At 51.7% G+C, this 26,054-nt stretch overlaps 9 protein-coding genes across 9 annotated transcripts; 5 read left to right on the forward strand and 4 right to left on the reverse strand.

Annotated features, from left to right (window-relative positions):
- On the reverse strand, positions 1 to 945 carry BX661DRAFT_139263 (SOR/SNZ family-domain-containing protein; the record flags this gene model as incomplete). Its single annotated transcript, XM_051532781.1, has 1 exon — positions 1 to 945. The coding sequence occupies one exon, from the start codon at positions 943 to 945 to the stop codon at positions 1 to 3; it is 945 nt and encodes a 314-aa protein (XP_051395553.1).
- Positions 946 to 1,390: 445 nt separating this feature from the next.
- BX661DRAFT_176218 (XRN 5'-3' exonuclease N-terminus-domain-containing protein) lies at positions 1,391 to 4,972 on the reverse strand. Its single transcript, XM_051534286.1, has one exon. The coding sequence runs from the start codon at positions 4,749 to 4,751 to the stop codon at positions 1,536 to 1,538; it is 3,216 nt and encodes a 1,071-aa protein (XP_051395554.1). The 5' UTR covers positions 4,752 to 4,972; the 3' UTR covers positions 1,391 to 1,535.
- Positions 4,973 to 5,211: 239 nt separating this feature from the next.
- BX661DRAFT_176219 (squalene-hopene-cyclase) lies at positions 5,212 to 7,522 on the forward strand. The gene has a single exon (XM_051534287.1). The coding sequence runs from the start codon at positions 5,294 to 5,296 to the stop codon at positions 7,466 to 7,468; it is 2,175 nt and encodes a 724-aa protein (XP_051395555.1). The 5' UTR covers positions 5,212 to 5,293; the 3' UTR covers positions 7,469 to 7,522.
- A 3,107-nt stretch (positions 7,523 to 10,629) lies between these two features.
- BX661DRAFT_176225 (P-loop containing nucleoside triphosphate hydrolase protein) lies at positions 10,630 to 14,023 on the reverse strand. The gene has a single exon (XM_051534288.1). The coding sequence runs from the start codon at positions 13,902 to 13,904 to the stop codon at positions 10,914 to 10,916; it is 2,991 nt and encodes a 996-aa protein (XP_051395556.1). The 5' UTR covers positions 13,905 to 14,023; the 3' UTR covers positions 10,630 to 10,913.
- Positions 14,024 to 14,223: 200 nt separating this feature from the next.
- BX661DRAFT_176226 (armadillo-type protein) lies at positions 14,224 to 17,354 on the forward strand. The gene has a single exon (XM_051534289.1). The coding sequence runs from the start codon at positions 14,425 to 14,427 to the stop codon at positions 17,251 to 17,253; it is 2,829 nt and encodes a 942-aa protein (XP_051395557.1). The 5' UTR covers positions 14,224 to 14,424; the 3' UTR covers positions 17,254 to 17,354.
- On the reverse strand, positions 17,317 to 17,860 carry BX661DRAFT_176227 (anaphase-promoting complex, subunit 10/DOC domain-containing protein). Its single transcript, XM_051534290.1, has one exon. It carries the CDS (start codon positions 17,846 to 17,848, stop codon positions 17,351 to 17,353), a length of 498 nt encoding a protein of 165 aa, XP_051395558.1. The 5' UTR covers positions 17,849 to 17,860; the 3' UTR covers positions 17,317 to 17,350.
- Positions 17,861 to 18,436: 576 nt separating this feature from the next.
- BX661DRAFT_168333 (uncharacterized protein) lies at positions 18,437 to 22,115 on the forward strand (the record flags this gene model as incomplete). Its single annotated transcript, XM_051533422.1, has 2 exons — positions 18,437 to 18,473; positions 18,565 to 22,115. The coding sequence occupies 2 exons, from the start codon at positions 18,437 to 18,439 to the stop codon at positions 22,113 to 22,115; spliced, it is 3,588 nt and encodes a 1,195-aa protein (XP_051395559.1).
- Positions 22,116 to 22,455: 340 nt separating this feature from the next.
- BX661DRAFT_176229 (uncharacterized protein) lies at positions 22,456 to 24,204 on the forward strand. Its single transcript, XM_051534291.1, has one exon. It carries the CDS (start codon positions 22,689 to 22,691, stop codon positions 24,042 to 24,044), a length of 1,356 nt encoding a protein of 451 aa, XP_051395560.1. The 5' UTR covers positions 22,456 to 22,688; the 3' UTR covers positions 24,045 to 24,204.
- Positions 24,205 to 24,662: 458 nt separating this feature from the next.
- BX661DRAFT_176230 (uncharacterized protein) lies at positions 24,663 to 26,054 on the forward strand. The gene is made up of 3 exons (XM_051534292.1): positions 24,663 to 25,024; positions 25,160 to 25,248; positions 25,352 to 26,054. Exons 1-3 carry the CDS (start codon positions 24,888 to 24,890, stop codon positions 26,014 to 26,016), a joined length of 891 nt encoding a protein of 296 aa, XP_051395561.1. The 5' UTR covers positions 24,663 to 24,887; the 3' UTR covers positions 26,017 to 26,054.

Genomic DNA, 26,054 nt, shown 5'->3' on the forward strand with positions numbered 1-26,054 from the left:
TTAGTTACCGCGCTTCTCCAACCGCTCGCTCTCAGCAAGCGAACTGCAGTTAATGCCGACCATGGCCTCGCCCAGGTTCTCAGAGACCTCAGCCAGGAGCTTGGCGTCTCTGAAATGGGTAACGGCCTTGACAATGGCGCGAGCGCGCTTGGCCGGATCTCCGCTCTTGAAAATACCTGATCCAACAAAGACACCGTCACATCCAAGCTGCATCATCAACGCGGCATCAGCAGGAGTGGCAACACCGCCGGCAGCAAAGTTGACGACCGGCAGACGGCCAAGACGAGCGACCTCGCGCAATAGATCAATCGAGACACCGAGCTCCTTGGCGTAGTTGTACAGCTCCATTTTGTCCAATGAAGTGGCATGACGGATCTGGTCGTTCATCGTGCGCATGTGCTTGACGGCCTGGATAACATCACCGGTTCCAGCCTCACCCTTTGTGCGGATCATCGCGGCACCCTCCGAGATACGACGCAGAGCCTCACCCAGGTTGCGCGCACCGCAGACAAAGGGAATCTTATAGTCGTGCTTGTCAATGTGGTAGGTCTCGTCGGCAAGGGTCAGGACCTCGCTCTCGTCGATGTAGTCGACGCCGATGGCCTCGATGATCTGGGCCTCGACAAAGTGGCCGATGCGCACCTTGGCCATGACCGGGATAGTGACAGCCTCGATAATCTCGCGGATCATCTGCGGGTCAGACATGCGTGCGACACCGCCGTCCTTGCGGATATCGGCAGGCACGCGCTCGAGGGCCATGACAGCACAGGCACCAGCCTCTTCGGCGATGCGCGCCTGCTCGGCGTTGACAACATCCATGATCACACCGCCCTTGAGCATCTGGGCGAGTCCGGTCTTGACACGGTAGGTGTTGGTGGTGTCGACGGTGTCGACGGGAGCATTGGCGTCCTTGGTCAGGTTAGTTGCGGTCTTGAAATCAGACATTTTTTATTATTGTTATAATTGATGTGAGGCTATTAGAAAAGGAAAAATAATGTTTTATGGAGGAAAAAAGATAAGAAAGGAAAGGCTTGTTAGTTCTGCAAGCGTGGACGTGCATCTCTCGACTCCTTGCCTTTGTTGACATTCTAATTGTTCCTGACAGTGCTCGAGAGATAGCGCAGACAACTTCGATGATGGAAATGGCAACGGAGGCGAAAGCAAAATCAACCGCCCGACAATTACTCACTACCACAGACAACTCAGTGATCTTTTTTTGGTAACAAAAAATAAATTACCACGGCCAAAATCACCTACCCCAGCAGCTCCTTTGAGCAAGGTGATGCCGATCAATATAATCCATGCGCTGTTTATTTCTTTTATCTTTTAGTAAGCAAAAAGGCTAATTAAAGTCAAGTGTTGAATCGCTTTGAGGATCGACGGTATAATTTTAATTTTTCTTCAGATTCTCGAGTCCGCCAAACCTTGCAACACAGTCAAAAATGGTCTTAGTATCCACCACCGTGTCGATATTGAGATAATCCCAAAATCAAGTATTTTTTGAATCTAAAAAATGAAAAAAAAAACACTGGCATTTAGTAGCCGTTGTTATTGTTGTTGCCTCCCCGTCCGCGGTAGCCGCCACGATATCCGCCACGGGACCCGCCGCCATTTGTGTTACCACCATGGTATCCGCCTCCACCTCTGCCTCTGCCACGGCTGTTTCCATTATAGGCACCACCACCTTGGCCTCCGGCCTGCGACTGCGCGGCTGGCGGACGGCCACCGAATGGTTGGTACCCCATGGGGCGCGGTGGGGGCGGGCGCGAGTTGTATCCAGACTGGCCGCCGCTATTACCGTAGTTGCTACCATTATTACCGTAGTTGCTGCCGTTATTTCCATGGTTGTTGCCATAGCTGTTCCCATGGTTGTTGCCGCGCGACTGGTGCGAGGGATTCGGGTAGCGAGGCCGGGCGTAGGGACGCGACTGGCCACGACCAGAATGGTACGACTGGTACTCCGGGTTCACATTACCCTGCTGGTCGTAGCGACTCGGGCCACGGCCGCGATCTCTCGAGACGTCGTTCCCCTGCTGACCGTAAAAGTCTCTAAAATCGCGGTTGTTCTCGGGCGTATACGTGCGCGGCGGGCCGCGGAAGCCAGACTTGCCGCCAGTGCGCATGAACTCAATGTCGGCCGAATTCAGCACGTGGCCTGGGAGCCTCAGACCGGGAAGCAGAACGGCTGTATGGCTGGAGTCAGGCTGCGGCTGGTGGTAGATGACGGAGATCGAGCGGTCCTCCTCGATATCGGGCTTGTCCACAGTGTGCAGCGGGGACTCATAGGCCGTATGCGGGACGTAGTTCGGATCAATGGAGACGGTTCCTGACATGCGCTGGCTGAGCTTCGGATCAAGTGGCACCTCGAGCTTTGGGTCACTCGTGTTGTACAGATCGCAAAGACTCTCATAGAGTGGGTGTGCCGAGCTGACCATCACTATCTCGGAGCCACGCGAGTTGCGCGCTTCCTCCTCGGGCGTCAGATACGGGTACACTTGCCCAACGGCCTTGAGGAGGCGCTCCGACTCAATGAACGGCAGCAGAATGACCGCCTGCCACAGGAACTTCTTGCCATTGAGATCGAGCGGGAAGTCGGTCGGGTAAAAGTCGATGATGGGACTGGTCTCCGACGTCATCAGCCGACCAAAGGGCTCGGGCAGGTGATGGCGACTGGCCGCGGGCAGAACACCCATGAGCTGCTCATAGGGTCGCAGAGGTGCGCTGAGGTCGAACGAGACATCCATGATGTCCAGGTCAACAAAGTCCGAGGCCAGCGGCGCATAGTGATAAGGGTAGTACCAGCTCCACGAGACGCACCCCTGGTAATAATACTTGAGTACCCAGCACAGGCCGCGCACGTAGTGCTCGACAACCTTGTGCACTGACTCCTTGTCGTTGGCGGAAAAGCCAAATTTGAGATTGTAGTAGCGGTCCTTGTACCCAGACTCGTGGAACTTGACCGTGTCAGTGAAGGGGTCCTCGACGGGCACCTCACTATCGCCGGCGGCCTCGCTGTCGTCCACAATGCTTATGCTTGCCGCATCATCGGCTGTCTTGGTCTCAGTGTCTTCAGCAACGATAGCCTCGTCCTCCACAGGCTTGGGCTCCACAACGGCAGCCTTCTCGCCGTCGTTGAGCTTGATAAGCTTGGCGTCAAGCTCGACGGTCTTAGGCTGCGCGTCGCCGCCATTTAGATCGTCCTTCTCAAGGGAGTCTTCATGGCTGCGCTTCGTGCCGCTCGCCAGAGCAGGCGCCACACCGGACACCATGATCTCGTCGCCGTCCTCGTCCTGGCCCACAGGCAAGGGAGCTGGAGTCGGTGCCGCGCGGCCGGCCAGCCTGGCCTTGAGCGCACTCGCAGCGGCAAAGTTCTTCGCAGCTGCGCTCTTCTTCTCTGCCTCCTCCGCCTCCCTGCGCAATTTGGCGCCAGCCACCGCAGCCATTTCGTCGGCGGCAGCATCCAGGCGTGCCTGACCGTCGGGAATATCGCGGTTGTTACGCTGATTGTAGCGCTGATTGTTGCGCTCACGCTTGGCCTCCTCAATCTTGCGCTCCTTGAAGGTATCCTCCTCGATCGCCGCGATCCTGTCCATAATCGGCTGCACACGGAACATGTCAACGTCACCGTTATGCGTGATGTACCCGCCCGACGCGGGCAGCCCGTCCTTCCAGAACTGGACAAGCTTTTCGAGCGCGCCCTCGCGGATCTCGAGCGACGGCAGGTGCGGCAAAAAGTCATTACCGACAAAGAAACACAGGAACACCCAGTCATCAATGGCGCGCTCAAGATCAAAGGGGAACGGCACACTCACGGTGGGCTTAAGCTCGTACTCGAGGTACTCGCGCAGAATTTCGATGTGCGCAAACACGAACGGCTGCTTGGAAAAGTCTGTATTGGGAGTTTCGGCGCCACGGCCCTTGCATTCTCGCTCGAAATGACCCTTCTTGCCGCACTGGCGGCACGGCTTGGTCAGCATGTCGGCCCAAGCGACGTCCTCGCGCAGAATCTTAAAGTACGGCTCGTGTGTGGCTAACGACAGCATGATAAGATCGGCGTCCAGGCCGTACAGCACGTGGGTGGTGTTCGGGTCGTGGGCGGGCATCATACGCTGGCGGCGGATGTAGTCCATGATCTTGTGCTCACCCTCGCCGGGTACATTCGAGTCGGACAGGACCACCTTGACCGATTTCCACGCCGGGTCCGAGTTGAGCTTGGTCACAATATAGTACCGCAGCGATTTGGCCAGCAGCTCCATGAATGGCGTACCGGGGGTAATGCAGTTGCTGTCCCAGGCCTTCTCGGGCTGGGGTGGCCGCTCGCCCGTCGCCTGGAAGATCTCCTCGACAACCTTGGCCTGATCTGCCTCCTTCTCCTCAGCCTCCTGCGCCGCGCGGAAACGGCGCGACCGTTGTTGGTTCATTTTGGCTCTCGGTGCCACGCCATCGAGCGCCATGTAGACGATCTTGCGCGGGCGGACCATGTTGAACACACGGTCTAGGCACTTGAACACCTCGATCATCATATCCTCCTCTGTCTCGGGCGCATCGCGGAACTGCGGGTGGCAGCACGGATGCACGATTCCGTTCATGTCCAAGTACAGGTTGTCGAACTCGACGCCGTTCGGGTTGGGCTTGGTCGCGTCGACAGGGATTTCAATGTCATTGACTATTTGCGGTCTCTCTTCGATGACTCTGCTCTGCACTCGGGGGTACTTGCGCGTAAGCCAGCGGTAGAATGCAGCGACTCCCATTTTTGTTCGGTCTCTATTATTATGTGGTTATTGTTTGTTCCTGGCTCGTTAATCGATGACAACGACGGCACTCCTAGCGGTTCAGTCGATATCTCTAGGTAATAAGAATGTGGTACGGTGCGAGTTGTACTCTTAGGGAATATACACAATTGAACGAATAAAGTAAAAAAATATAACAATAATACGAAAGAAAAGGGAAGGAATAACAAGTGACAAAAAAAGAGCAAAAAGGAACTTTAACGCCGCTAAAACGAAAATTTAATTTTTTTAGTCGGCCGCACGGATTTTTTTTATTTATTTTTTGCCATCCCCGGCTCGGCTCTAACCAAATCGAGTCGAGAATGGGTTTTGGTGATGAATGATTAAAGCTGGTAATGGTCTGGTTTAGGCCCAGAAGCCATTAAAAAAGCAGTCAATGAGATGCGACGTGCTACGCACAAACAAACTGAAAAATCAATGTCCTTGCTTCACAATTTCATTTATTTTTAGCTTTTTGGCTCTACTATATTTATTTCAACAGCTAGCTCGATTTTCACCTGACCATGGCTGAGCAAAAGTACTTTACCAACCGTGAAATCGCCCTGGAGTACCGTTCGGACCTGACTCGCTGGAGGCTGGACGTGGACAATGGACGCCACACATGGCTCTATCTGAGCGAAGAGGAATCCAAGGAGCGCCCCCAAACCTTCTACGAGAAATACTGGCTGGGCCTCGAAGCTGAAATGCCCGAGCTTCCCAAGGCCACGCGCCCAATGCAAGCTGCGCAAAACGGGTGGGAGTTCTTCAAGCGCCTGCAGACCGAGGACGGACACTGGGCGGGCGCCTACGACGGCCCACTGTTCGTCACCTGCGGCCTCGTCATCATGCAGTACATCACGGGAATTGCGATTGAAGAGGCGCATAAGCGTGAGATGTGCCGCTACTTGCTCAACATGGCGCGCGAAGACGGCGGCTGGGGCCTGCACACGGAGAGCAAGTCGACGGCTTTCGGCACAGGCATGAACTACATCATGCTCCGCATCTTGGGTCTGGAGCCCGACCATCCGGCGATGATAAAGGCGCGCAATACGCTGCACTCTCTGGGCAGCGCCCGCGCGATTCCGTCGTGGGGGAAGTTCTGGCTTTGCGCGCTCGGCGTCTACGACTGGCAGGGAATGAACCCGATTCCCCCGGAGCCCCTGCTGCTGCCGGCCTTTTTGCCCGTCAATCCGGGCAACTGGTGGGTGCACACGCGCGCGGTGTTTGTAGGCATGAGCTACACGTACGGACAGAAGAAGTCCATGCCGCTGAATGACCTGACCCGGTCGCTGCGCGAGGAGCTGTATGACCAGCCGTATGATGAGATCGACTGGTACGCTCAACGCGACAACGTCTGTGACGCTGACCGCTACGTGCCCAATACTTTGCTGCTGCGCGGGTTCAACACTACGCTGGGAATCTACGAGAACTGGAAGCCGTCATTTGTGCGCAACTGGGCGCTCAGGGAGGCGCTGTACCAGATTGAGAACGAAGTCAAAAACACCCACTACCTGTGCATTGCGCCGGTCAACTTTGCAGTCAACATGCTGGCACTGTACTACGCGCGCGGCGCAGACAGCGACTGGTTCAAGGGCATGAAGGACCGCATTCCTGATGTCCTGTGGATGTGCCGCGAGGGCCTGGCCGCATGCGGAACCAACGGATCGCAGTTGTGGGACACTGCATTTGCCGTGCAAGCTGCCATAGACGCGGGCCTGGCTGGCTTGAAGGATAACAGGGAGTGCATGCTCAAGGCGCTGCAGTTTTTAGAGAGCTCGCAGATTCGCAAGAACCCCGAAAACATGAGCCGCACTTATCGTCAGCCGACCAAGGGTGCATGGCCGTTCAGCACGCGCGACCAGGCGTACACTGTTTCCGATACCACAGCCGAGGGCCTTAAGGCGACCATCATGCTGCAGCAGGCGTCGTTCGTGCCCAACCTGGTCTCCGAAGAGCGCCTCTGTGAGGCCGTCGATCTTCTTTTGGGCATGCAGAATTGGGGCGGCGGATTTGCCTCCTACGAGCGCGTGCGTGGCCCGCAGGTCATGGAGATGATCAACGCGTCCGAGGTTTTCGGCAACATTATGGTCGAGTACGCGTATCCCGAATGCACCACTTCGGTTGTCTTGGGTCTGACCACATTTGCCAAGGCGTACCCAGACTACAAGCCCAAGGAGATTAAAAAATGCATTGATAGCGCAATAAAGTACGTCACCAAGGCCCAGCGCAAGGACGGCAGCTGGTACGGGTCTTGGGGCGTGTGCTTCACGTACGCCTCCATGTTTGCGCTGCAGAGTTTGGCCTGCGTCGACATGCTGTTTGACACCTGCTGGGAGGGCATGAAGGGGTGCGCCTTTTTGGTTGATCGCCAGAACCCCGACGGCGGTTGGGGCGAGTCATTCTCCAGCTGTGAGGAGAAGAAATATATTCCGCACCCAGATGGAAGCCAGGTTGTGAATACAGCTTGGGCTGTGCTCGGGCTGATGGCCGCCAAGTGCCATTACAACGACGCAGTCAAGAAGGGTATCATCTTTTTGATGAAGAAGCAGCAGCCGAATGGTGAGTGGCTCCAGGAGGGCATCGAGGGCGTGTTTAACCACTCGTGCGGTATTCGCTATCCGAACTACAAGTTCGTGTTTCCCGTGTGGGCGCTTGGTCGCTATGCTGAGATCTATGGAAATCTGCCCGTCATTGAGTGAAAAATATACCAGTAATGAAATGCATGTCATATGCGCTATCAATTTAAACCCACTTGAAAACAAAATAAACTAATGTAAAAAATATTCATTAATTCTTGTGCACGTTCCTTTAATCCCTCTTATAGAAAATATGACTATGTTTTCAAGGGTAAAGCCGCTGAGTTCCAACTGAAAATTTCTCTTGACCAACGAGCAATGGTAATGCCCATACTTTTGTATCCATGATCATTTCTGAAGCTTTCATTCTTCATTCTTACTTTCAACCAACACAAGTTTTATAAACACACCCATGTTTTGTGGCAATTCCTTATTAATATTGGAATCCAATACAAGGTCCTGTTATGTAAGAGGGGGGTGTGAGGAGCACTAGTTGCCTAGTGTTAAAAGTATGTTTGGGGGTTTGTTATAGTTTTTATTATCAAGGGAATCAAAAGTAGAACTAGGGCTGGTCTCATCTTATATATATCTCGTTGCCATTGTTGTAGTATTTGTGTATTCACACTTGTGCGTGTGCATTGCAAAATGGGGAGCATGTTTGGGCATCAATGTAATGTCTCCCTAATTTACGCCTGCATAATCCAATTAGTGCCCTATCAATTGGCATGAAGATGGAAACTTGTTTCACAATTTTTAACCTCGACATCCACTTCCATATCATCAGACTGCTCAACACTTACATATAGCAAATATTTAATAAAAATGTTTATAGACACAATCAGCAGCAATAGAAGCTAAAAAGGAATATACGGAAAGAAAGCTTCAATTTTAAAAAGCAAACCTTTTCTGCATTTTATTTTTCCGCACTTCTTTTTAATATAATAAATTGGAGTAGACAAAGTCGCTTTAATTCTTTTAATATGCAACTCTTTTTAGATTATACAACTTGTTCTACTCGTACGATTAGCTGTACATTTTTCCCGCTGTGGATTTTCATAGTGCTCCATTGCTATGCTCATTAATGCATTTTTAAACTAACAATGTAGATATTACTATTACTAGCAGAGCCAAACTTTATTTTGAAAATTGATTTTATTGGTGACTTGTTATGACTGAATAAGATAGTTGAAAATGTGGTTTTATATGAGTATTTATTGAAATACAATGTTAAGAAAGTAGCTTGGTTAGATTTTCGGAAACAACATCTTCATAATCTGTGTACACAACTTTGTCATAGTCATTATATCCTAAATCCTCAGCAAATTTAAGGCATGCTTTTTTGTTTTTGAAAGTGAAGTTATAATACGAACAGGTTGGTTTTTTTTTGTCTTTCCAAAGCGCAATATGAGTAAAGTTTTTGCATTCCTTAAAATATATTCTTGTCAAAGTGCCATTTAAACTTTTTTGCAAGTCCTCTCTGGTTAGCTCTGGATCCAACTTGAGTTTCTACATTTATGAATAAAAATTGAATATTGTTTTGGAACGAATTAAATGAAAAATTAGAAAATGCCGAACGCGTACCAAATAACACTCCTTATGGGGACCAATTATGGACTTATGAGCCTGAGAAAGCTATTGTTCAATTTACTTACATCTTTATACCCAAACCAATGGTTGCCTTTGCAGTCATTTAATATTGTGGGATGTATACACATGCTAACAATCAAACTATATATAAAATTATGTATATAAAACTATGTAAAAAAAACTAAGGAAGAGAAAAGGAGTTGCTGTTTAGCTTCATTTGCTTGCGTATTGCCATAGCAAAAAAAGTAGTTTGAAGTAGATTAAAAAGGCATTAAGAGCTATTGCACAAAAGGGGCGTCAAAGCGGGAAATTTTGCTTTGCAGTTTTTCTCTGGAATTTGTAAAATGAGCGCAAAGTATTCGGAATGTATATTTTTTGTGCATTATTTTAAGCTTTTAGTGTAATAATTGGTTGCAATGCAAAAATAATGGACAATTGTGTGGTATTTATTTAAACATGGTAAAAGAAACTGCACATAACAGTGCATAAAAAACCCAAAGCTAATAGGCAAATAATAAAATAGCTTCTTTTTTATTATTTATTCAGTACTTTCTCTGCTCCCGTTTTCCAGAACTCAAGGCTTGATTTCAAACTGGCTTGGAATTGGTCCTTGTCCATGAGCTCAAATTTATATTTACTTCCAACTTTAACAACCTCAAACCAAGCGAGTGCGCTATAATCTGGTAATACTTTGGCATCCTTATTTTCAACCTTGAGGTTTCCTGATCCATTCACGTCAAGGCGAATTGTTGCCTTTTTTCCGATTATATTTTTTATAATAGACCCTAATACTTCATAGTTAAATAGCTTGACAGTTTTTTGGTTCACCTAGTGTAGAATAGAGGTAGATAAAGTTAGTTTAAATGTGCATCGATAATTATGCATTTTAAATTGTTTGCATATTTGTAGACTACTTACTTTAGAGTGAGATTTGGTGTTACCGGTTTTAATGTTGGAAGACGACATGGTAATAATAATAAAGGTTGACAAACTGTAATGTTAAAAATATTAATATATCTATAGCAAAGAAGGAGAGGTTGAGGTAGAGATGTGAACATGGTTTGTTTTTATAGGTGTAAATTGAGATGAGACATTGCAAATAAATGAAAACGTTTACATTTTTTGACTGTCTTTTTGGCAATCCTACAAAGGTGCAAAAATAGAGCGAGAGTATTTACTCTATATATAGATTTACTAACTGAAAAAAGTACTTTAATATTTTAACTTAATTCAATTATAATATTATTTATCTAGTTGAGTAAAACGTGATATTTAAAATAAAACTGTTTATTTAATGCAACTGTCTTTTACATATATCTAGTTGTTTTAATTAATACAAGTTAATTTCAGTTTTATACAATAATAGTCCAGTTTGAGGGGTTAAAGGTGACACTGTTGCGCAACCCGAGGATATGGAAGTGAATGTCAAGGTTGAGAGCCGTGAAACGAGTTTCCATCAACATGCCGATTGACAGGGCATAGACGGTACCATGCAGGATCAAACCAGGGGACATAATAATGACACCCTGATATTCCCCCCCATTTCATAATGTATATGCATGGATGCACACGTATACGAAAACCACAACATTGACTTGCCAAGATACCGGTCTGCTCACAGAAGAACCAGTTCTCGCCAACGGAGCGCACAATTGACAATGTGCACAACAAAGGCGACGAGGCACATATATAAGACGAAACCGGCCCTAGTTATATTTTTGATTCCCTTGATAATAAAAATTATAACAAAACCCAAACATACTTTTAGCACTAGTACTCCTCTCAAATCACAATACGTTAAACAAAGAAATTGGACATGTCTTTAACAGTGCTTTGAGCAAATATTGTCAAAAGGAAGAGGAAAAGCCAAAGTGTAAAAAGGAAAATGCGAAAAACAATGCATAAAAAGCAATAGGCAAAAAGAGAACGTAAAAAGAAAAATAAAGAAAAATAAATTCATTATACAATTCACGATTTTTGCTCACTGGAAAGACTTTACAATGTCTCTCAGCGCTGGATCATCAATGAATTTGTCTATGGACACGTCGTCACCCAATCCCTTCCTCCTGCGTGTCTTTAGCATAAAGTCTCTAGCCAAGGCGTCTCCGCGGGCAGGCTCCAAGGGCGTCAGTACCACGCTCTTATCCAGGGGATCCCCGGGAACAACCTGCCAGGTCTCAAAGTAGTGCTGGCAAAAAGCCCTACCACCCGTATATGTCCTCAAATCGGTTTCGAAGCCAGCAGCGTCGATGGTCGGAATCAACGCTGAAATGGCGTACATGGCGGAGCCAGCCCTGGGCGCGTCTTGGGTGACGTGGCCGCGGCGGCGTGCAATGACAGTGTACACAGAGGCGACACAGTCGGCGGGCGCCTGGATGTCGACGCGGTTGATGGGCTCCATAAGGCGCGGCTCGGCAGTGAGAAATGCGGCGTAGCAGACGCGGCGCGCCATAGGAATGATCTGGCCAGCGCCGCGGTGGATGGGGGAGTCAGCGAGGGTGGCGTCGAGAATGCGGAAGCGCGTGGCGCGCATGGGCTCGTCACACAGTGGGCCTTCGCGCGCTGCCCACTGGAAGCCCTGGCGTACGGAGTCGCGCACGGAGCGCAGCCGCTGCTTATTGGTGTCCTGTGGCAGCGAATCGTCGCTCAGCACGTTGGCGCCCAGTGGACCCGGCCCGAAAGCCCAGATGGACCGCGCCGCCAGAATGTCCCAGCCGTGCGCCTCTTCCATGTAGTGGCCCAGCTGCCTCGCCGGCCACCGCGCGTCCACCAGCCCACACTCAATATCGCGCGCCACGGCGCTGTCCAGCGGCTCAGCCATCAGCGTCAGTCGGTTGTGGCGGTTCGGCGAGTCGACAAAAGTGCGTACGGCCGAGGTCTCAAGCGCGCATTCGCGGAAGGACACCACCGGGTCGGCCACACGCACCTCAATGGATGCGTGCACGTGGCGCAGGTCGTGCAGGATGCAGTCCAGATACAACTCGCCGGGGCCCAGAAGCACGTGCTCGCCACTCTCTTCGACGCGCGTCTGTGCCTGTGGGTACGTCTTGGCAATGGCGCGCAGGCCGCGCAGCAGCTGCGGCAGCTCGGACGGAACCGCAGGCTCAACGGCCAGCCGCACGACGGGTGTCGGCAGCCGCAGCGGCAGCAGCGCTTCGGCCGGGCCTTCGGCGCCAACAATCGTCGCAGTCTTGGCCATCGACGCATCGACGCCGCCGAGAAGCACCAGGGCGCCGGCGCCCAGGCCCGAGACGCGCACGCGGTAGCGCGCACACCACACCCACAGAGCGTCGACTGTGGCCGCGGCCGCGTCCTCGGCGTCTTCAGCAAAGCCTTCACCCAGGACGCGCACGTGCTGGGACTCTGACACTGTGCCGCTGAGGATGCGCCCGAGGGCATAGAAGCTCTGGCCGTCGGCCGCCGCCACCTGCTTGGCCACAGCCACGACCAGCGGCCCATCGGCGCTGCACTGCGCAATGGCCTGCGCAACGGGGCCCGGCGCACACAGCCGCTGTGCCATGGCGGCGGCGTTGGCAGCGGGCGATGGCAGCTGCTGCGCGCACACGTCGACAAGGCCGCCGGGCGGGCCAAAGAAATGGCCCAGCGCGCGCCGCAGCAGTCGCCGGGCATCCAGCGCGTAGTCAGCATCGCGCAGCCGCACGCCGAGCGACGCCAGCGCCGGGCGCAGGGCGGGCGCATCCTCGGCCACAACGAGCGCGTGCAGCTTGTACAGTGGCTCCAGCACAAAGTGCACGAACGAGCGCGGCGCGCGCGCGTCGACGCCCTTGCGCACGAATGAGCGTGTCTGGGCGCGGTAGAAGACGTCGCCCCATAGGCGGCGTGCCAGCGGCCGCGCGTCCGGCATCTGCCAGCGTGCCGCGTACTGGCGCGCAAAGGACTCCAGCGTGAAGCACCAGCCGTACGTTGCCGACGCAAAGCACACGTTGCCAGCGGCCGGCGACAGCAGTGGGTGCGTGCCGCGCGGACTCTGAGCGATGGCAGCGTTGACCTCGTCGATAGTCAGCCGCAGCTTGTGGTAGGCGTCGGCCGGCGGCAGCCGCAGTTCGAGGATCAGCCGGTCGACCTTGGTGACAACCAGCACAATGCGCAGACCCTGGCGCATTGCGGCGGCAATGACGCGGCGCGTGCCGCTCATGACGCCCTCGACGGCGTCGACGGCCAGCAACACTCCGTCGGCCAGCCGCAGCCCAGCCTCGACCTCGTCCAGAAAGTCTGCATGGCCTGGCGTATCAACCATGTTGAGCGCCCAGCTCTTGCCGCGCGAGTCCTGTGCCACCAGCGCCATGGCCGCAGTCTTGAGGCTGACACCGCGCTGCCGCTCCAGCTGCAGCGTGTCGGTGAATCCGCTGGCTGTGCTGCTGCCGCCCATGCGGTTGACCGGCGTGCCCTGCGGTAGCGCCGTGTCCCACTCGGCCCACTCGTGTGTGGCCGCCACCAGCAGGTCGACCAGCGCTGTTTTGCCGTGGTGCAGGTGCCCACCCACCGCAACGTTGCGCACCAGGTTCGGGTGACCCAGGAGGTCGACCAGAAACTCCTTGGCGTACGTCGTGGCCGGGAGCTCGTCGGCGTTGCCCACTGTGAACTTGCGCTCCTTGATCGGTGCCACGATCGGCTCCGTCAGCGCCTGCGTGTCCTCCTCCTGCACCAGCACCTCGACGTCTGCGCCAAAAACGGCGCTGGCCTCCGGGTAGTACTGTTTGTCCTCGTGCTGCACGATCTGCCGCTCCTGTGCCTGGGGCGCCAGGTCGACGCGTCGCATCATTGTCATGAGATTGTGTGCCCTGTCCTCTGCTTCACTGTCGCTAGAACCAGGACTGCTGTGCGCCTGGTAGTCTGCCTCCTCCCGCCTGATCCCCTCCTCGTCCTCCACCTCTTCTTCGCTCTCTGAGGAGGAGGAATCCAGCTCGGGTCCAATGTAGTTGCCAAACTCGTCGTACTGTGAATCGTCCATAATGTACAATAATATATATTTTAAATCCTGAGTCGATAATAACAATGAAACAATAGCGAGTTACAAAAAGAAAAAAATAAAGCTTGTCGAATTGAAATGGCTGAAAACGCGAAACGATAGCCCAAACATGAAAAAAAAGAACCAGGTCAACTTCCAGTCGATCCAACGGCTTTTTTCGCCTGCTTGATCACTGGCCACAAATCTATCCATTCGCGCAACTAATCTGATTAGGGAACGATTGCGTATGCTTCCCCTTCCACTAATTTTTTTGGCCTTATTTAAGCGCATGCGTGTGCACATACATCTTTTCTTATTTTGTCGCAGGTCAGCATGTGCAGTCTAACAAGCAGCACACACAACTCGTTTTCTCCACTCCTCGCTTTTTCGAACTATATTATACACCAAAAAAATTATTATTCATTTCAATTCAATTCACTTCACTTCACTTCAGCTCAGTTCTATACCCTTTACATTTTTCGTTCTAAAATTAATTGGAATCCTCACTTTATCTTTATTGTAAATGGCCGCTCACATCGACTCACTCACTTCCGCCAGTGGCCTCATTTCCCTCCTTGACGAAGAGGAGCGCGAGCTGCAGTACTACGGCCTCACGCAGCTGGATGCCGTGACAGAGCGCTTCTGGACAGAAATCTCAGATTCAATTTCTAAAATCGAGATTCTCTACGAAGATGAGTCCTTCGAACACCGCCAGCTGGCCGCCCTAGTCGCCTCCAAGATTTACTTCCATCTGGGCGAGTTTGACGACGCCCTGTCGTTTGCCTTGGGCGCTGGGTCCCTCTTTTCTCTCACTGAGTCGTCGGCCTATGTACAGACAGTCGTCAACCACGCTATTGACAAGTACATTGAGCTCAGGCGTGTCGACGGTGGCCCTGTGGACGCCAGACTGGAGGCTGTGGTGGAGCGCATGTTTGAGAGGTGCTTTGCGACGGGCGATTTTGACCAGGTCGTTGGCATTTCTATCGAGGCCAGGCGGCTGGATGTCCTGGAGCGTGCGCTGAAGAGCGGCGACACGAAGGCCCTGCTGGCATACGTGCAGAAGGACTGTGTGGATGTGATCAGCAGCATTCAGGTGCAGACTGCCGTGCAGGAGCTGCTTGTGAGCGTACATATGCAGTTCAATGACCCCGACTACGAGGCCGTCTGCATGTGCTTGTCCAAGCTTAATAACCCCGAGAAGACCGCCGAGATCTTTAATCTTTTGATCAGCGACGACACCAACGAGGAGCGCGTGTTGTCGGCGTACCAGATTGCCTTTGACCTGAACGCCAATGGCACACAAGAGTTCACCAAGGCTGTGATCGCCCACCTGTACTCGCCGGGCAAGGAGGACACCGCGTGTGTTGCCCGGGTCAAGTCCATTCTCAGCGGCGACGAGACGCTGAAGTTACACCTTGAGTTTTTGTTCCGCAACAACAAGACGGACCTCAACATCCTCAACAGCACATGCAAGCTCCTGGACTCGCGCCTGTCCTTGGCCCACAGCGCCATCACCTTTGCTAATGCCTTTATGCACGCGGGCACTACTGTAGACAACTTTTTGCGCGATAACCTCGAGTGGCTGTCGCGCGCCAACAGCTGGTCAAAGTTCTCGGCCACCGCGGCGTTGGGCGTCATCCACCACGGCCATATCAAGCACGGGCTTAGTCTGCTTCAGCCGTACCTGCCTGAGGACAAGATGTCGGCGTCGCCGTTCAGCGAGGGTGGTGCGTTCTTCGCACTCGGTCTTATCCACTCATGCCACGGATCCGACCAGGTCATTGCCTACCTGCAGGATGCTCTTGTGTCATATACGGGCCAGAACTCGGAGATTCTGCACCATGGTGCTTGCCTCGGCCTGGGTGCTGCCGGCATGGGGTCCGGGAGCGAGGACATGTCGCAGGCGCTGAAGAACGTCTTGTACGCGGACAGCGCGGTTTCTGGCGAGGCTGCTGCGCTGGGTCTTGGCATGGTCATGATGGGAAGCAACAATGATGAGATTCTCAAGGACATGCTGCTCTATGCCAAGGAGACAGAGCACGAGAAGATCATTCGCGCGCTTTCCGTTGGCGTTGGCTTGGTGATGTTTGGACGCAAACAGGAGGCTGATCCCCTGGTGGAACGGCTGCTTTTGGAGAAGGATCCCCTTTTGCGCCTTGGTGCTGTGCACACCATTACGATGGCATACTGCGGTACGGGCGACAACGGGGCGATCCGCAAGCTGCTGCACTTGGCTGTATCTGATGTCAAGGACGACGTGCGTCGGGCGGCAGTCACTGGGCTGGGCTTTATTTTGCTGCGCAGTCCTGAGCAGGTGCCCCGGATGGTTGAGCTTTTGTCGGAGAGCTACAACCCGCATGTGCGTGTTGGCTCAGCGCTGGCTCTGGGTATTGCCTGTGCAGGTACGGGCAATAAGGCGGCGATCGCGATCTTGGAGCCCATGTTGGATGACTCTGTGGACTTTGTCGTCGAGGGAGCATCGATTGCGCTGTCCTTTATCTTGATCCAGCAGAACGACGCGTACGAGCCCAAGGTTGCCGACGTGCGCAAGCGGTTTGCGGCTATTATTGAGACAAAGAATGCCCAGGGAGTGACCAAGTTTGGCGCGGCCATTTCGCAGGGTATCATTGATGCCGGCGGTCGGAATGTCACCATTGGACTGACAACCTCTGATGGTCAACTTAATGCTCCGGCGTGCGCCGGTATGCTGCTTTTCACGCAGTTCTGGTACTGGTTCCCGTTGGCGCACTTCCTTACGCTGGCGTTTAAGCCCACGGCGCTGATTGCTGTGAATGCGAATATGCGGATGCCGGATATGGAGGTTTTATGTGTGGCTCGTAAGGCCCTGTTTAGTTACCCGGCCAAAATTGAGTTGCCAGTTACGCAGGCACCAACAAAGATCGCTACGGCTGTGCTTTCGACTACGGCCAGGGCGCGTCGTGCAGGCAAGAAGGAAGACGAGAAGGAAGACTCATCTACATCTGCTGGATCCGCTGCCTCTGCTTCTGCTTCTGCATCTGCTGGCAGCATGGAGGTCGATGAGAGCCCGGATACCAAGAAGAAGAGCAATGTGAAAAAGGCAGCTTCAGACACGCCGTTTGCGGTTGGCAACATGACTCGTGTGTTGCCATACCAGGAGAAGTTTGTCAAGTGGACTGCTGGCTCGCGGTACGTTCCTGTCAAGCAAGGTCGGGTTTCAGGTGTAGTTCTGGTGAGGGATACTGCTCCGGAGAATCCTGAGACGCTTCTTGCTAGCTTATTGCCTGAGTCGCAGGAGATGGAGGAGAGCAATGCCCCGAGTGTCCAGGCTCCTGAACCGTTTGAGTATCCGTTTGGTACCGAGCAGGCCTAAAAGCTCCGTGTGTGTTTTTTCTTTACTCTAGTTTTTCTTCATTTCTTTCAATTTTTTATTTACTTTTAAAAATCAATTTTATTTATACTTTTTTACTTCAACGCAGTGAGTCGTACATGAAGAATTCTTGTGTGGAAAAGGGCAAAATACTCTCCTTTCTGAATCTCTCCTCCTCTACCGGCGGAGCCAAAACCCTCGCAATCCTCACTTGAACATTTCTCCCGCCATCATAATTCTCAGGAAACTCCACACACAATAAATGTGCTCTCTCCATTAACTTTAACAAAACCCATCCGCGAGGCTCTGTGGTAAATACATGATTGATACACAATTGTTTATCATATTTACTTGTGCCAGCGTATATGAGTATTTTACAGGGAGTGTAGCTTTCGTCTGTGTCAATGTTGAGGTAGAGGGCAATTGTGTGGATGAGTTGGCGGGTGGGAAAGTTGATGAGAATTTGGTGCGGTTGGTGGCCTTCGGATTGCCAGAAGGTTTGCGGGTTGGGGTCTTGTAGGTTGAGGACACCGTGGTTGTGCTTGCTGCTGCTTACTGTCCAGTGGGCTTGGCTGGAAATATCGCGTAGTTTGTCCATGTAAAAAAAAAGATAATGATTTGTATTTTTCTAAATACTAATTCCTAATGGAGGAAAACAAGTTGATTTATTAATCCAACCTTATGAGGATAATGTAAATATGGGCGAAGCTGTTTACCACCTAGGCGAGGTTTGGTTCAGACCGCAATATCTCTGCTTTAAAAGTGCCGTCTGATTTCGGGCGCTTTTTCTTTGGGTGGGGAGGCTGCAACATCCACAGGAGCCACGCTAGTTGTAGCTTGTGCCGTGCCATCAAAAATGGGGGTGGCAACGTTGGCAACTGGGAGTTGGCTATCCAGACGAAGGGGCAGCATTAATCAATGACATGTATTTTTTGGTTTTTGGGTTTTGATTTTTTCTTTTGTTTACGGTTAGGTGGAATGATTGGATGAGAGTTGTTGTTGGATGATGATATTTTGAGCAAGAAAATTTTTATCAGGCAATATTGTGACCCACTTTACTCCCTAATTTTGGTTTTCTCCACCTTTCTTTTCTTTTCTTGTTCTTTTTGTTTACTTTTATTTTATTGTATTTTATTAAAGGCTTTTCTCCTTCTGAATCTAATAACTAGTCCATTTTTTAACAAGCATGAATTACCCCGGTGGTCGTGATATATTCCCGACAAGTAAGTAAATGCATTTATTCATAATAAAAAGAATAAAGAGTTTAACATTCTCTAAAAAACAACACCATTTTCATTTTCACTTTTTTTATAGCCAACGCTGATATACCGCCGCCAGGGAGCTACGATGTTACGTCTCCCGAGGATCGGTACAAGAAATATGCGTTTATCAGCCACAGCGAGCGATTCAAATACGATCAGCCATCGGCATCAGAGGCACCCAGTCTGCGACGGTCCAACCCCCACGCCAGCGGCAACAGTCAAACAACCTCTCACAATCCGGCGTTTCACCACCGCGCACCACCAGACAGCAGCACAAGCATGGCGATATTTCGGGCCGAAGAGTCCCGGCTAAAACGCGAAATCGAACGCTGCCAAGCGCTTCTCCACGAGCAGCAAACCGAGGGCGCACGCGAAGCCCGAATGCTCGCCGAAAAAATCACGCAGGCCGAATCCCGCATCCAATCTCTCCAGCGAGAACGCGGTGAACTGCGGCAGCGGGTTCTGCGGACCGAAGCTGATCTTCGGGCCAAACAAAAGGAATGCTCAGTATTAGAGAAGCAGCAAGTTTCTATGCTGGCGAATCCGCGGCCGGACCGACCACTGCGTGACCACGCCGAGGCAGCAAACGCAATGTGCGCGCGACTCAAGGCGGCAATGGAGAAAATGCGCACGGGCGCAGAGGAGGACCGGCGACGGGTACGGGCGCTAGAGCAGTTGGCGCGCACGCTGGAGCAGCAGAAAGACGCGGCAGAAGCAGAGCTCCGCACAGTGGCAGAGCAGGAGTACCCGAGGAAACTACGTGTGGCAGAGGAGGACCGGAGGATGCGCGAGGAGCAATGGCGGGAGGAAACCAGGCGCCTGGGTGTGACCCTGCAAGAGGCGCGCGATAACGCTGCGCGGTATATGGCCGAACTCGGCGAAGCCACGGTGCATGCGACAGCGCTGGAGGCGGAGCTGCAGAAGGCGCGCGAGCAAGAACGTTTGGCGGCCAAGGATACGCGCGACCAGGTCGATCGCGCAATGGACCAGCTGGCGGCGACCCATAGCCGCATGGGCGACCTCGAGCGCCTGTCGCGCCAGCGCGCGGAGGAGTCCGAGCGCGTTGTGAGGGCGGCTGGCGGCCACGTAGACGAGCTCAAGGCGGAGGTGGCAAGGCTGGAGGCGGAGCGCGCCCGGATGCTCGGCGAGCTCAACGGCGAAATCCAGGCGCTTGCGCTGGACTACCGCAGTGCGCAGCGCGACTTTGCGTCATCGGTCAAGGGCGCCGACGAAGAGCGTGGGCGGCGACTGGCAGATGCCCAGCGCGAAGCCCTGGCATTGCGCGCAGAGCTCAGTGAGCTGCGCGGCGTGCTGCTGAAGAAGGAAATGGCGTGGAAGGATAAGCAGGTGGAGATCCGCGGATACCTGCAGGCGGCGGCCGACGACTACGAGGCGCTGCGCAAGCAGTCAGATGCGAAGCAGGCAGCGCTGGAGCAGCGGCTGCGCGCGCTTGACGAGCAGGCGCAGGCGAGCGAGGCGGCGTGGGCGGAGGAGCGCAGCGGGCTGCTGACGAAGCTGGATGGCGCCCATAAGGATGGCTACCGGCTGCGCGACACCCTGGATGCGCTGCAGAAGGAGGCTGCGCAGACCAAGGCTGACTGCGACGCCGACCTACGGCGCATGGCGCTGGAGCTCGGCGATGTGCGCGCAGACGCCGAGAAGGCTGCCGTGCGGTGGGCGGAGGAGCGCCGCGAGCTGCAGCGCGCCCACCGCGAGGCTGTTAATGCACTAAAGGAGGAAAACGCGCTGTTGGAGCAGGGCATGCGTGATACGCGCGTGGAGCTGGAGCTGCAGCTCCATGAGATGCAGGCGGAGCTGGAGTACATTGAGCGCGTGCGCGGCGAGGAGCTGGATGCGCGCGACGGCCAGCTGGCTGACACAGAGAGCAGCGTTAAGACGCAGGCGCGCAATAACCGCGAGCTGCAAATCCAGCTGGAGGCGCGCGATGCCGAGCATGAGATGCAGATCGTGGCTGTTGAACTGGCCGCTGAGGAGACCCAGCGGGCGCTGCGCCGCGGCCACGAGCAGCAGATGGCAGCTTTGCAAGACGAGCACGAACAGAAACTGGCAGCTTCGCAAGACAGGCATGAGCAGCAGATGAAAGCCTTGCAAGGCAAGCATGGGCAGCAGATGGCAGCCGTGCGCCGAGAGAACGCCGCGCTTGAGGCTCTTTCCGAGGAGAATAGTAAACTGCGGAACCGCGCCGAGGACCTGGCTGAGGAGAACAATGTGCTGCGGAGCCATGCCGATGATCTGGCTGAGGACCTGGCGGCGGCCGGCACAGTGCGCGACGATGCACTGAGCCACTACATCGGCATCATGCATGACCTGGCCGACCGCCACAGCGCGGAGAAGAACGCGTGGAAGGCTGAGCGCGAGGCCATGCGGGAGCGCGTTGGCCGGTACCAGTACCGCGAAGCCATGTACGCGATCTCGCAGGACTATCTGTTGTGCATGTTGGATCTCAAGGAGAACGCGCGCGCGCATATGGTGCGGGAGGCACGCAGCCTGTATTGCGAGCTACAGGACCAGGCTGCGGTTGCCGATGACCACATGGATGCCGGCAATGAGCTTGCATTGGATCTCCAGCGTCTGCTCTCCCTGGACTCCGCAGATGGGTCATCGCGCGCTGGCGGGGATGTGCCTGGTGCGGAGCGGATGATTGATGAGCTGCGGACATGGACGCGCCATGCGTTTATTGATGACATGGAGCGGTTGCAGGAGGCGCGGGTCGCAAAGGTGCGGGTTGATGCGGATCTGAGGGAGCTGAAGAGCATGCGCGTGCAGGGTGAGATTGTAGAGACTGTCGGTGGGATGAGCACACAGTATAGGCGCGAGCGGGCCCGCTTGGAGGATGACTTGACTGTGGCGAACAAGAACTACCAAGAGCTGGAGAACCTGGCTGCTGCTAATCGCCAGGCCTTTGAGTCGCGCATTTCTGAACTGGAAGCTGCGCTGAATGATGAGCTTGAGCGCCGGTCGGGCTTGCTGGCGGCCAACAACAGCAACAATAGTGGTGACCGCAGTGTGCTTGAGAAGGGGACTGCGGAGCTGCAGCGGCTGAATGCTGAGCTGGAGGCCCGGATCGAGGGAATCGGATATGAGGTCGAGGAAGAGCGCACGGAGTACGAGCGCCAGCTCCAGGCCTATGACCGCCAGATCCGGAAGATGAACCAGGTGCTTGAGCAGTGCGAGGCAGATATGGCTTCGCAGGTCGACGATATCACGCAGATGCACCAGTATATTGTCGAGATTGAGGGCGAGCGCGCTGTCATGGCCGAACAGTCGCAGTTCCAAATCAACTGGCTCAAGGAAAACTACACCACAGCTTACCGCGACTTGGACAATGTGTTGAGCAACAATGGAGGTGGGCATAATAACCTGCGTCAGCGCATCAAGTATGTCGAGGGCCTCAAGTCGCAGATTCTGGCTTTGAAGAAGGAGAACTTTGAGTATTTGCGCGAGAGGAACAGATACAAGCAACATGTTGTTTTGCTTAAGAGTGAGCTCGACGCGTATAAGGAGGTTGGCGATACTGAGTCGATGCATTCTCACGCTTTACATACGCGACGCCAAACAAAGTCTGTCCAACCCAAACAATAAATAAACAAAATACTGATTAAAGTTTATTAATTCTCATTTTTTTAATATTTCTAGACTACTTGAAATTTATTCAAGGTTTTATTTTTTAAAACACTTGTCCCTGTTATTTTTATGTTTTATTATTAGTCAAATCCTTAAGTGCTGAAAATCCAATTCACGCAGGATTGCCTGTGATTACAACCGGAGCTGCACTATTCTTTCAAAACGTGCAATGCAGGAATGCAAAACAGGGAAGAAAAAACTGAGTGCTAAAAGAAAAGAAAAAAATTTACATAAAAAAATAGGGAAAAGCGAGAAAATATTTTTGTTTTAATTGCTCGGTTCGCAGGGCTGTTGATGTCCTTCATCTCCTCTCCCCTTTTTTCTGTTTCTCCTTGCTATACTTGTTTTGCTTTTTTTGATAGAGCTGTTTCCACTACTATTATTCATTTTTCTACTTTCCATTTATATTTTTCACTCTGCATTATTATTATCTATATTTTCTTTCAAAGTTTATTTTCCGACACAACCACCAGTACAACACATACATAGATATATAGACAATATATACACATACACATAGCGTGCCCAAAGATGGTATCTGACGCGGTTGTTCTAGACTTTGAGAATGCAGAGGTGCGCACTTCCGACTACGAGTCTCTAATGCCCGAAGGCTGGCTAACCGGAGAAATCATCAACTTTTACTGGACCTACCTCGAACGACGCGAGTTCACAACCGAGCCCTCCGCATTATTCCTAGGCACCTACACAGCCTACCGCATCTCCAACGCGGAAAACTCACAAGTAACAGATAATATCTCCAAACAACTATCTCAGGAACTAGGCAGCCACCGACATTTAATTCTCATCCCGCTTAACCACCGAAGCCACTGGTCTCTCTTGATATACTGCCGGTTGACTCGCACATTTTACCATTACGATTCGATAAACAGACATAATAGGAATTTTGCTGAGCGCGCGGCGGGAAGGTTTTTGCGCGTGTTGGAGCCCAAGATGAAAGACGGGTTTTACTTCAAGTCTATGCAGACGCCTCAGCAGAATAACGACCATGATTGCGGTATCTACGTGTTGGCTATTGCTGAGGAACTGGCCCGCCGTTATATTAATCATTTGCGCAAGAACAAGAGTCGTGGTAATCTGGATAAGCACAGGCACAATAGGGTGGCAGAGACTGAAATCCAGAGTAAACACATGGCTGCCGAGCCCGAATACTGGAGTAGCAGGGCAGAGCCCAAGGAGACTGTAAGGAGGGAGCAGCTCCAGGACAGGGAGCCTTCAAGGAGGGAGCAATTCCAGAACAGGGAGGTTGCAAAGAGGGAGAATTTCCAGGACAAAAACGGCACAGTCAGCGCGTATGAGCGCCTCAATGGCGCCCGCAACTTTGGCGGCGATATTGCACGCAGCCGCACGGTCTCAGGCTCCACAGCAGCGGCGTATTCCATGCAGCGCAACTACCCAATGGTGGGATCCACTGTGCGCTCACCGGCAGCCACCATCGGGGTGTCATCGGTGGCGCGTGCCCAGACATCAGCGCCGGGTCGGGCGCTGGCGAGCGACCTTTTGATGCCCAGGTTTGGTCAAACTTTTTCTGGCTTCCAGAACCCCTTCGAGTCTATTTACAGAAAACCCGATGGCGAAACATATGCGGCCATAGAGCCTATGCTTAAGGGCGGCGGTGTGGATTATAATGGCCAGTATGCACCAGATTCGAAATCTGGCGGCAGCGGCAGCGGTCGCACAAGGGAGGAGAGGCTCAAACTGGAGGTTGATATGATGGAAAAGGCTGGGCTTCCGAGAGACTTTTGGCAAGTAACGGTCGAGGATATTGAGTACCCGCATTTCATGCGCAAGAGGATTCGCACTCTGGTGCTTGATTTGAAGCGACACCAGGCGGGGTACCAGCAGCAGCAGACCAAGTGGGGTTGGTAAAAAAAAGGTAAAGATAAAAAAAGCGTGCGGAAAGTACTATTTTTTCTTTTATATAATTTCTTATTCCCATCCAATTCTCATCTCGTTTTATTTTAGCGGCCCAGACTGCGCAAATATATTGATTACATTTTTTTTATCTAGAATTATTTATTCACTGGAGACAACATCTGGATTCTGCAAATACAGCTTGATCTTGTTTTATTTTATTTTTGTAAATGATGAAAAAAGCGAGGCCAAAGCCAAGGCTTTTGTTTATTTGTTTTCTTTCTATATTTTTTATGAAAGTATGCAAATAATAATAAAAACGTACACACGAAAACAAAACAATCACTCCATTTGACTTTGTACTTGTTTTTATATTTTTACAAACAAAAAAAAGAACAAAATGAATGACGTGGGTTGATGCAAGAGGGGAGAAGTGAACTGAGGTGAGGGAAGAAAGGGAGAAAAAGAAATGGGGGAGAGGTTGTCCTTTTATTTTCAGAATTAAAAGATAATAACGAATACATTCTAGAATTTCCAAAAAAAATTTAACGCCCATTTTAGACAAGCTATTTCATTCTTTTTTCGAAATAGCAAATTTTTTCTTTCTCTTTTTATAACTTTTTTATTTAAATACTAGGGCCGAAATAGACTATTATCTGTACTTTTAATTTTTTTGGGATTTTTGTAGATAATCTATTGCTTTTCGTTTATCGCAACAAAAATAGAAAAGCTGTGTTTAGAGCAGTCTAAATTTTATCTTTTTTCTTTCACTCATCTCAAATCTTCAAAAAATAATTGCGCCTTTTCCAATAATTCTTTTTTTTAATTTCAGAAACTTTGCTCAACAAACAAATAAAAATGCAGGGTCCTGCAGGAACGCCAGAGCACAGGCAATACCAGTGTCGATATTTTCCCATGACGCTGTCGCAGGACGATATTGAGGCGCTACAGCCAGGAAAATGGGTGACAGACGATGTGATCGACTTTTATTTTCGGTAAGTATGCAACAACAAAAAAATGGAATGATAAGCTAGTCTAAAATATTGAATAATATCGTAAAACTGCCCCATTTAACTGTCCTAAAAATCCTTGTCTTTTCATTTTTCATTTTGCCCATCATCAATTTATAGATCACTCAAGCACAAATACTTTCGGGACAACAAGAAGTACGTCTACATCCCAGTCAATATCGCCAACCTGTTGACGGAACGCGCAGTAGGTGAGTGTCAGAATAATTTCCAGAACACAGATATAGACCAACAGATCAATATCTCGAACAACACTAACTCCTATTTGTGCTTGCTTTCGAATTTCTCACCTAGACAGCAATCCAAAGTACCTGAAGGACCTGACGGAGGACGCTAATTCGCTAGACTTTGAGACACAGTGCTTGCGAAAGCCTAAGAACATCAGGGTGGCATTTCTGCCGATCTTTGGCGACGGGCACTGGTCACTCCTAGTTTACCGTAACCAAAAGAACAAGCTGCCTGAATTCCTGCACTTCAATTCGTACTTGGACAGCACCCGAGCAAACCACACACAATGCGCGCGCACGGCGCTAATCAATCTTTTGTACGTGTTTCGCGAGAACGATCCTGATATGGAAATCTCCAAGGAGTCATACAAGCTGGTGGTCAAGAACTGCCCACAGCAGACGAATGGGAACGACTGTGGTGTGTTTGTCTGTATGTATGCGTATATTCTGTCATCGAGGCTTGCAAAGAGCGAAGGGCAGACCGGGTCGTTCCAGTCGCTTGTTAAGAGGTTGTCGACTTTGTCGTATTCGCCCTCGGCGCCGGCCCAGGGGAGGAGCACGGATCGGTTAAATTTTTCCGAGAAAAATAAGGATAAGGATCGCAATAAGGCGATGGAGTTGATGTGGAAGGTCAAGGATAAGGATGCGCTGCCGCCAGACGAGATGCGCGCGTACATACAAAAGGTCATATACCACGCGTCGAGCTCTCGGAATGCCTCAGCCAGTTTGTAATAGACACAATACATTGCTGTACCGAAGGAGAGATAGTG

The sequence above is a fragment of the Kickxella alabastrina genome (assembly GCF_025024165.1).
Source record: "Kickxella alabastrina strain RSA 675 chromosome Unknown BX661scaffold_1, whole genome shotgun sequence".
NCBI lineage: Eukaryota > Fungi > Kickxellomycota > Kickxellomycetes > Kickxellales > Kickxellaceae > Kickxella > Kickxella alabastrina.